The sequence below is a fragment of the Triticum urartu genome, chromosome 5, assembly GCF_003073215.2.
Source record: "Triticum urartu cultivar G1812 chromosome 5, Tu2.1, whole genome shotgun sequence".
NCBI lineage: Eukaryota > Viridiplantae > Streptophyta > Magnoliopsida > Poales > Poaceae > Triticum > Triticum urartu.
Genome location: NC_053026.1, coordinates 534,742,043 through 534,752,763, shown reverse-complemented (window position 1 = coordinate 534,752,763; position 10,721 = coordinate 534,742,043). Strand labels below are relative to the sequence as shown.

At 46.9% G+C, this 10,721-nt stretch overlaps 1 protein-coding gene across 1 annotated transcript; it reads right to left on the bottom strand.

Annotated features, from left to right (window-relative positions):
* Window positions 1-2,136: 2,136 nt before the first annotated feature.
* On the bottom strand, window positions 2,137-2,982 carry LOC125556624. The gene is made up of 3 exons (XM_048719310.1): window positions 2,811-2,982; window positions 2,556-2,699; window positions 2,137-2,471 (listed from the first exon to the last, which is right to left on the bottom strand). Exons 1-3 carry the CDS (start codon window positions 2,940-2,942, stop codon window positions 2,325-2,327), a joined length of 423 nt encoding a protein of 140 aa, XP_048575267.1. The 5' UTR covers window positions 2,943-2,982; the 3' UTR covers window positions 2,137-2,324.
* Between the last annotated feature and the right edge of the window lie 7,739 nt (window positions 2,983-10,721).

Below are 10,721 nucleotides of genomic sequence, written 5' to 3'. Positions count from 1 at the left end.
GTGGGGCACGGCCTCAACGGAGCTAGCAATTTCGGCCTCATCGTCGGTCTCACCGCACACCGCTTCACCACACTCCTTGTAGGCGCCACCAGTTCCGCCGCTTGTTGGTGGTGCCACCATGTAGGAGTCGAGCAGCGTCGCCTGCTCCGTCACGTCTGCGTCCGATGCGGCCAACTGGCGGTGAGCTGCTCCTGTGCTTGCAGGTGGTGTTGGAGGAGTCAATGGTTGTGAGCGGCGGCGGTCTCCGCCTCCTGGAACTGCTCCTCCTGCACCATGTCCATGTAATGGACACATACCTTGCCGATGGTTATGGCGTGGGAGGATGGCATCGCCTCGTCGTCGGTCACATCCTCCATTGGGACGTTGTCGTCCTCTGGCTGCCTGCCGGCCAGCCAGCCAGCAACAATGGCAGCCATTTCCTTCTTTTGGTCCTGCATCAGCCCGTCCCAGGGAGCTTTGGCACGGGAGGAATCCATGGTGGGAGTGGTGTGGAGAGGGATCAGATGTGGATGACTACGGCAATGGCCGGGGCAGCAGTTTATATAGCAATGATGGGCGACAGAGTGACAAACGGGTGGCGCCGGAGTAGCCGCTTCGGCAACCGTGTGTCCTTATTGTGGGAGGCAGAAGGGCAGATGGGCGCCCGTCACGTAGCAGTCGCCTGCACCGGGAAGCGGCGGGAGCGGCGCTCTCTAGGCCGCCACGCCGCTTCAATGCCAGCGCCAGTGAACGGTCGCGTCCGTTCTGGCCGTGCATGAATGCGGGCGCTGATGCTCTGGAGTAACGCTGACCGTTTCAAACGTGTAGCGCGCGGGCAAGGGAGGGGTTTGGGTGGGCCAGAGTGGTCAGAAGCGGACGTGGGTATTGTCCGGATGCCCGGCAAAGCCCCCCACGCTTGTCTCCAATTTACGAGAGAGAGTATGTCCAGACAACGTTGCGGATTGATACAGAACCGCGTTGGATGACATCTGCGGTCCGGACAACATGATGCGAACGTATGCGGGCGGTTTGAGGATCGACATTGGAGATGCCCTAATGATCTCGAGGTTCCCTTTCTTCTCTAAGTGTAACCGTTCTTAATAGACAAGAGTAGGACTATGATCAAGTAAATCATTTTTCACACCTTTAATCATCGGTCTCCTTTGGTTTGTAGGAATTTTGCAAGAATCTCATAAGATAGGATTGGTACAGGAAAAAATCTTTTAGAGTTCTTTGGTTTGTAGGAATAGAATCCTATTCCTATGGAGGAATTCTTTCTATCCGCCACATTTCATAGGAAAATAAGCATTAGCCTAGACTCAATGGGAAAAAAAATCCTATGATGTAAACCAAAGGGCATCTTCCTTTATATTCCTATTTATAAGATTTCAGATACATGTCGTCTCATTTTCTATGACTTTTCTATTCTTATGACTTTTTTATCCTATGAACCAAAGGATGATCATGTACTCCCTCTGTCGAAAAAACTTGTCTCTTAAATGAATGTATCTAGCAATAACTTGATGCTAGATACATTCATTTAAGGGACAAGCTTCTTCGGATGAAGAGAGTATATGAGTAGATCAACATGCCATACAGTCCTCTTTTTACACCACACACTCTTGTATTTACCAAAATCGTACAGCGCATATACCGGCAAAACAGATTGCCGCGCTACGCGCTGCTGACTGTGTGATCAGATTCCATGCTGCGGTGGATCACACCGACACCTGATGGTCCATGATTGGTCGTTCGCGGTCCAGTCATGTCCTTTATTTATTAGCACATACAGTACATACATACATGCATGCATACCTTGTTATACATTGCATCAACATAAACGTCATTCTACTGCTAAAGTAATCACGCTCTGGGACGGTGGATCCATGCACGGCAGAATGACTTGTATTCTAGCGCGCATCGGGTATCCCGTGTATGGATTCACCGTCCGTGGCTGATTTGAGATTCATGCCATTTTTATTTTATTTTTAGAATTTATCTGTTTCAAAGCATTGCATTGGCTTTTTTTCTTGTTCCAAAATGTATCTTAATATCCCACTGTGTGTCATCGTGTATCAGCAAATCTGATAAGAAAATAAGTGCATTCTTTTTTATTGACACACAATAAAACATGATGGTAAACATTGAAACAAGAAAAAACAAATGATAAATTTTGAAACGAGATAAAATTTGACAAAAAAAAAAACATGAATCTGAAAGCAATCACGAACGACGGATTGATGCATGGAATATTCCGTGCCCGCTAGAACATCAACATAGCTGGCTAGCAAAGACAACCGTTTTATGTGTATACACTTCAGCTCTTCAAGGATGGGAAAGGACCCTCAGAGTTTACTGGAGACATTGGCGAGATACTTGGTGTGGCGGCCGTGCGCGAGCACCTGGCCGTTGTCCTTCCTCCTCACCTCCACGGTCACGCACCCCGTCTTGTCGCCGATGTCGAGCACCCGAGCATCGATCTCGATCTCCTCCTGCATGCTTCCGTTTGTTAGTCACAAGGAAGATTATAGTATATGTATACATGAAATGCAGGAAGACATGCACTCGTATCGTACGTTTGCACGGGCGGCGCCCAGGTAGGAGACGGTGATATCCAGCGAGACCCCCGTCACCGGCGAGCCGCCCGCGAAGATCACCGCAGACCCCACCAGGTCCACCAGCGACGCCACCGCGCCTCCCTGCATACGGTTGCTGGCGCTCTTCGCATACGCCGGACATGCACACACAGCCACACAGGTATACACGATTTTCAGTTCAACGCTCCTGCATACACTACTCCCGCGAGCACGGCCGTGGCTAGGACTACGTACCGACGTGAGGCGAGCAGGGACCATGAAGGAGCAGAGGAGGCGGCCGGGTTCGATGGCCTCCACGCGGAGGCCGGCTACGGTGAAGACGTCGTACAGCCGGTGGCTCAAGGAACCGTTGTGCCACTTCTCCATGGCTTCGTCAACATCCTTGCTGCCGCCTTCGAGCTTCGCCATCTGCAGCTTCTCTCGGTCTTTCCTGGTCTACCCTGCATATATAAGAGGCCTTCGAGTGCTCGGTCTCCATTGGCAATTTTCACAATAGGGACACCGTAGTAGGAAAAATGCCAGTAGAGGCCGAGCATTAGGCAGGCCTGAATCGAGGCCGTGCAAGCACCACTGGGAATTTGGGATCCGCGTGGTCAGTGTATTTGGCAGCGTATTTGATTTCTGTGTGCCGTATAAAGCACTGGGGCTGCCCCTAATGAAAGTAAAATATACGGCATACATGCATGCCAACTAGGTTTTTTAATGATGTGACACACAATCAAATGAGGAAAAAGAGCGCGTGATATCATATCATGATACCGTATCATATTGAATGTTATACTATTTTGTGTCATGCATTACAATTAATAATATAATAAAAAATAATAACCTATAATATTATGCATTACATAAATAATATCGTACACTACTATCGTATGCATGATACTACTATATCATCTTATGATCACCGACAACCCAAGGCGCCACCACATGCGGCAAACTTGACAATTTTGACCTGTGGATAAAATCATTTAACAAAATAAACTGCTTTTAAAAAAATTTCATTCAGCTGACCTTTTTGAGTGACACCCGACACGAAGGCGCCACACTACACTGTGCAACGCCTGACTGACAGGCGCTACACGCCTGGCCAGCGTTGCACCCCGGACTGCCTAAAAATTGCTAAGTCTATAGTGTGGCGCCTAGCTCTCAGGCGCTGCACTAGTGGTTGCACTATAAAATGAAGCAACCGCTAGTGCAACGCCTAGAAGCTAGGCGTACACTGTATAGTGTGGTGTCTAGCTCTCAGGCGGTGCACACTGACTTAGTAATTTTCGGATCACACGGGTGCGACGTTGGCCAGGCATGTAGCGTCTATCTGTAAGACGTTGCACAGTGTAGTGTGGCGCCTTCGTGTCGGGCGCCACACAAAAAGGTCAGCCGCATGAAATAGTTTCACGGGCAGTTCATTCTGTGATTTAATTTTGTCCACGGGTCAAATTTGTCAATTTTACCATCACATGCAACCGAATCTAGGCTCAGAATTTTAGGCACACCGGAAGAGCTCGCTGTCGCTGCATGCTTATGCATAGTAGCATGGCAACCCTGTACCCTGACTGGCAGCAGGGATGATGGAATCCCGGCTCGCCCGGCTGGCCATTAGCTCAATTAACGCGGACGTGGAGCATAACCGGCCAGCGGACTCGTTTTAATCATTAGTCAGCCATTGATTAAGCTCACCCAGAGTATTTCGATCTCAGCACGAACAAAAACGCGCCACGCTTAGATGGCAGTGTGAAAAACTTGATGTTTCCAGTTCCTGGCGTCAACAATTTTTCAATTTGACATGATAGAGGGTCATGCTTGGCAGAGAGACAAAATCATACCACTGGGGTGTTCTCAAAATCATACAACTGGGGTGTACTTGGCACAAATGAACCCCGTAACGCGCCACGAATCAACCGTCCTGTTTTGTGTGTATGTAAAGCTCTTCTGATAATTATCGTAATTTCATTAATTAGTACTACAATGTGTTTCGATGCGGTTTGTTTAGAAATGCATAAAACAATCGTAGTTACCTTTGTTCCTAGAAAAACATTTATATTTTTTTAGACAAATGGTTGGCCCCGATCTTGGCATAATTATGACCCACAGAAAATTATACTACTACTTTAGGGGAAACACATACACACCAAAAAATACATTTGAAGCTAATGTTACACTAAATCACAAGACGGCTTGACTAATGTGTACTGCCCACTCGTGCTCTCTCCCTATGCCTGTCCATCAACTACTCACTCCATTTTTATTTACTCTGCATATTAGCTTTGACCTAAGTCAAACTTTATAAAGTTTGATCAAGTTTATCAACAATCTAAACTTTCACAATAACAAATATATATGATATGAAACTATATTGAATGATGATTCTAATGGTATTAATTGGTATTGTGGATGTTAATAATTTTGTGTATAAACCTAATCAAAGTTTACTAAATTTGATTTGAAACAAAGCTTATATGCGAAGTAAATAAAAACGAGAGAGTACTAAAAAGGACAGAGGTATGGCGAGGCAGGCCAACTACTACGTCGCGGGCTGGACAACGGTCCTGTTTGGATACTCCAACTCAGTTAGAGGTTAGAGTTACATTATAACCCTGAATCAACCCTAAACTAACTCTAACCAAAGAGGTGTTTGGATGGTAGGGTTAGATTGACAATAAATGTTCTTTCTTAATCATTTGGCTACTTTGGACTCTATTTCCTGCCGGATTTGACGGAGCGAGCCCTGGCCGAGGCAGACGGGGACGTGCCCGGCAAGGAGCCGCGCTGGCCTTTCGCACAGCTCGCCGACCGAACCCGTCGTCCCTGCGCAAGGAGTCGCGCTGGCCGAGGCTGACGGGAACGGGGACGGGCCGCGCAAGGAGCCGCGACTGCTTACAGGTAGGCGGACGGGCCGCGGGAAGACGAGGGGGTTGGAACGGGAGGATAGGGCAGGGCTACTTACCGACGGCGGACGGAAGCGCGGATACGGCGAGGCGCCTTCACGGGCGGTGCAAAAGGGAGGGAGGGAGGGAGAGGACGAGAAGCTTCGAGAAAGTGGGGAGGGATCTGCTTTGGAGAGAGCGAGAAAAAAATGTGTTTTTAGTGGTCCCAAGAAAAACTAACCCAAATAAGCACTTCTTGAATGGGTTAGATTTTCTGAATGAGTTAGATGCATCTAACCCAAACTAATCCTCTTGTTTGTATATTTTTAAATTAGTTGAGTCCAAACTATCCCAAACTAACTATAACTTGTGAAACTAAACAGGGCCGCCTGAGTCATTGCAAGTACTCCCGTCCATGTGTTCTACAGTGTATGCCTGGGAGGGCCTAGAAATTTGTGGGACGACACACCGGTACTGTAGACGAACTGATACACTATATAATAGTATGGATATGCTTCGGAGCCCACAGCTCATAGCACAATTCACTAAGTAGGATCTAGTACCGAGAGCCCATCTACCACGCGTCGACCAGGCACCACGCCTCCTTCCAAGCCTGAAGCCGCGTTGCCTACACTTCCATTTGGCTGTTCCCTTTCAAGTCGATCCAAGCCTGAAGCCTTGAGGTCTCACGCAATGGCACATGCACCAGGGAGCAGCCGCCATATATGCTCACTTGATCTTCTAACCCTGTATCTTAACTAGTGACTATGATTCAGAATTCCAAGGTATTGATGCTCTCCTCTAGCCTCGCCAGCCTAGTTTTTCCTTTGTAGCTCCGCCACAATTTTTGATTTTTGATTTTGAATAACAATCAGTCGATGAATAGAACGTGTACTATGATTTGATTGATACTCTCGATTCCATAATGTAGTGCGTCCGCGCTTCTCGAGATCTAACTTTGACCATAAATTTAACCAACAAGACCAACTGCAACGGGAGTAAAAGTTATACCACTATATGAATTCAGTGGTATAATTTTTGCTCCCGTTGCATTCGGTCTCGTTGATTAAATTTACTATCAAACTTAAATCTTAAAATGCGTGAACACACTATATTATGAAACGGAGGGATTACCTTAGCAAACGGATAGTATGGTTGAGAATTTGAAGATTTTGGTCAAGGCTCGAGAGCTGGCCCGCCCAGTTTCTTGTTTGAAGCTCTGTCATGGGCTCTTAGCTTGCGAAAGCGTCTTACATCATAAGACAGGACGGAGGGAGTAATGAAGAAGCTGCATCGTTTTTGTCACGTAATGGACCTGCAATTAGGTTGATGGAATCTGGGCGCACATCAAATCATTTCACACCGTCAGGTGAAGTCCATCTACTTAGGGCAGTAGCTGCAGTGGCAGACTGTTTATCACGCCTCCCATGATCCCATCTCAGCTCAGGACGCGCGCTACACACTACGTGTTGTTCAATCTAGTAGAGAAGTAACTTCAGGCACCAATGGGCACACATATCAGAGAGGCATGGCCGGTGCACATTAGAGAGGTGCAAGGTTTTAATGCCTAAGGGCATGTCCAACGCCCCCCCTTAAATCACCCGCAACCGTGTGTGGTTCTGACGTGTTTTGACATCCAATGTGATTCTGCATCGGTCGACTCGACGGTCCAAACGCTCGCAAACCAGAGACAAACTAGGGGTAGCTTTGTGAGAGTCCAGACCGCTGCCATGTCCGCTTCGGACTGCCCTGGCCCACCATTAACCTCCTCCCTCATTCACTCGTGCTTCCTGCCGAAATGGTCAACGCCGCTCCAGAGCATCAGTGCCGCATTCATGCTGGCCAGAGCGGACATATCCTCTCACTGTTGCTGGTATTGAAGCAGCACGCCGACCGAGAGAGAGAGCCGCCCACGCTGCTTTTTGGTGCATGCGATTGCTTCGTGTTCAAACGACACCCTATCGGTCCGTCGCCCTACATTTATGATATGCGGTTGCCGAGGAACCTACACTCCGGTGCCACCCGTCCGTTCGTCTATCGCCCACCGTTAACCACACCACTGCGACCCATTGCCATATGCCCACTATAAACTTTAGCCCCGTCCATTGTTGCAGTCATCCCCTCCGGTCCCTTTCTCCTCTCCACACCACGCCTTCCATGGCCTCCTCGCACACCAAAGTCATCTAGGACAGCCTCTCCTCTGAGTAGAAGAAGGAGATGGCCGCCATTGCTGCTGGCTGGCAGGCAGACGGAGGCCGACGATGTCCCAATGCAGGACGCGACTGATGAAGAGCCGGCGCCGCCCTCCTCGCCGGTGCTTGCCGGCATCACCATCGGCGACTAATACCATTGAGTTATATGTTACTAAAACTGTTGGTATCTAATTGGATATGGGCTTAGTCTTGCTCTGGAAAATACTAGTACACACATCAATTTTTTTAAATGTTCTGGGATATATAATAAACATGTCGTGTTTTAGAACTGTGTTCCACATGGAACTATTGATATTGTTCTGAACACAGAAAATAATTGCTTAGTAGGGATCCAAGTCCTTGTCCTTAAAATGGAATTTATATTTCAGCATCTTGAGAGCTATGACATTTGTAATCCTGTAATTAAAAATAAAAGAATAATTAAACTCCTGGAACTTACGAGGCAGAAGAATATTACAAGTTGTTTACAATTAGTGTATAGAGGCCTTAAGGCTACTTGAATCTGACGCGAGTCATGCACATTTGACAAGTCAAGACAAACCACTCAAATTTTGGCCAAGCCCAATAAAGACATAGATCCCACAGGTAAAAGCATCAACACATGTTTGTTCTCCATTCATGTTAACTTATCTTATTATTTATCATTCTAGGGCATATATTGCTCATCTCCTTCTTAGTATTGTTTATTTTCCTTTTTCTATGAATTTTGTGCTTGTCATGCAGCCAACTTTACTAGTTTAATTAGGCAAATATAAGTAGTGATTTTTGCTACATAACGGCAAAGTGGGAGTCATTTGCTCAATGTTTAGGGATGGCGATGACGTCTCTAGGGGAGGAGTGATGACGATGACACTTGCGTGCTATCTCGACGAGACCCTCATTGGAGTGGCGTCCGTGGGGTATCTTATGTAAGAGCGGTTGTGATGGTTTTTGCCCGGTTTCCACAATTAACCGGGCAATCCGGTTTTTGCTCGGTTTTTCTTAATTAAATCTGTAACTCTTTTTTTCTTAATGAATGCAGAATAACTGCCATTAAAAAAAGAATACGAAGAGGGCGGCGAAGGAGGTAAAAACATGCTGGAACTTCTGATCCATTTGCATCCATAATTTTGATGGCCACGGTGGCTTCAAATGCCACAGTTACTAAAAAAACTGGCAGAGAGAGAGAGAGAGGTAGTATCTCCATTCGATGCCACGTCTATGTCTCACCTGTACCGATTCCTATTAACATTTGATCGCAGCCGCTCGTACGTTGCTATAGTTCGCTTGCTCACTACAGTATTTTATTTACTAACTTTTTTCTATACATGATTGAAACTCGCTAACTTTTTTAAATGTAATGTACAGTTTTCTGAATATACTAAACATTTTTTTAATTAGGCAAACAATTTTTTGACATTATACAAACATTCTTTTGAATGTCACATACATAATGTCACAAATATTTCGTACACATGATTAATATTTTTCTATACATGTTCAACATTTTCCAAATGAATGATTAACACTTTTTACACTTTTCTCAGGTCCCATAACTTCACATCTCTATGTGTATCGACTGCAACTTGTCAAGCTTCATCGTTAATAAAAAGCTGAGAAGGCTGAGAAGATGTTCCATCACCATGTGAGTGTATTCGATAACTTCAGGTCACAATTTTTGTTACATACTCTGAATTTACGTAATGGAACCGGCATAGAGTGGCTGCTTCCAGTTTGCATTTTTGTATGTTTCCTGCCATAGATAATTAATTCCAAGGTCAAAATCATTTGTAATTCATATGCTACAAGCATGCCCCAAAATAATGTGTAAAGTGTATGCTTTTGCTGAGTAACCTTTAACGTGGACATGACGTGAATGAGAGGCTGCTGACTGTGAACAAGGCAGCTCCAAGAGGAGCCCGGGTAAAAAGGCCTCCCCGACCGGATCTATGTGGGCAACCTGCCGTGGCAAGTGGATGACTCTTGGTTGGTGGAGCTGTTCAGCGAGCACGGCAAAGTGGTGGATGCCAGGGTCATCTACGACAAAGACCTCAGGCGCTCAGGAGGATTCGGTTTCGTGACAATGGCATCACATGAGGAATTGTATGACATCATCACTGCCCTCGAATGCCGCATTTGATAAGTGCACGAATCACACCTTGTGTTTTAGCGAGATAACCAATGCCGCATTGCGTCTCACACTACTATTTGATGAATTATGCAGAGAGTGGCCACCGCCGAGGTTCTAATTAAGGTGCATTTTGGCAGTGGACTACAAGGTTGCTGCGTAAGAGACCCGATAGTGTTGTTGTTCGAACTGGCCGGAGCTGAAAATGAAGGCACGAGAGACAAGTGTTTGCGCTGCAAACTGTCGAGCAACTTTTCTGTTTCTGATCCTTTTATTCAGAGATCGAGCTATCGTGCAGCGAGACTTGCTCAGGCTACCAGATCGTGCCATCCCACGGCCTCGAGTGTGCTCCTGGCACTCCTACTTCCTCGCCACAGATCGCACAGAACGCGTCTTACGGCGCTAGCTAACTGAAACAGCGAAAACAATGCTAACTGAACCAAGCTACGGCTGCTGCTGCAGCGTTATTCTCTGAACCTGAAACTAACCGAAGAAAAGTCTTAGTGCAGCAGGATTAGGCTAACAATTGACCCCCTTAAGCCTGCTGCACCGTGATCATACCAATCTTTGCCCGCATCTCCACGAACATGATCTTCCCCAGCGCCTTGGTGAGGATGTCCGCGAGCTGCTCGTCAGTGCCAACGTGATCGACATTGAGCTTGCCCTCTTTGATGCACTAACGAATGTAGTGGTACTTGATGTCGATGTATTTACTGCGGTCGTTATGAACCGGGTTCTTGCTTAGGGCAATCGCGGATTTGTTGTCGACGAAGAGCTAAAATTTCTCCACCGATCACCCCATCAGATCAGTCAGGAGGCGGCTGAGCCACACCCTTGGCACGTCGCCGCCGCCGCAGCCGCGTACTCCACCTCACAAGATGAAGTTGCCATCACCTTCTGCTTCTATGAGGTCCAGGTGACAGTGCTGCCACCCAGAAAGAACACCACGCCAGACATG

What these genes read in the sequence shown, in the direction of transcription:
- LOC125556624 (XM_048719310.1), bottom strand. Translation starts at nt 2,942, where the DNA reads ATGGAGAAGTGGCACAACGGTTCCTTGAGCCACCGGCTGTACGACGTC. An exon ending in TCCCTGCTCGCCTCACGTCG is followed by an intron (nt 2,700 to 2,810) that starts GTACGTAGTCCT and finishes GCGTATGCGAAG; the next exon opens with AGCGCCAGCAACCGTATGCA. An exon ending in TGGGCGCCGCCCGTGCAAAC is followed by an intron (nt 2,472 to 2,555) that starts GTACGATACGAG and finishes GGAAGCATGCAG; the next exon opens with GAGGAGATCGAGATCGATGC.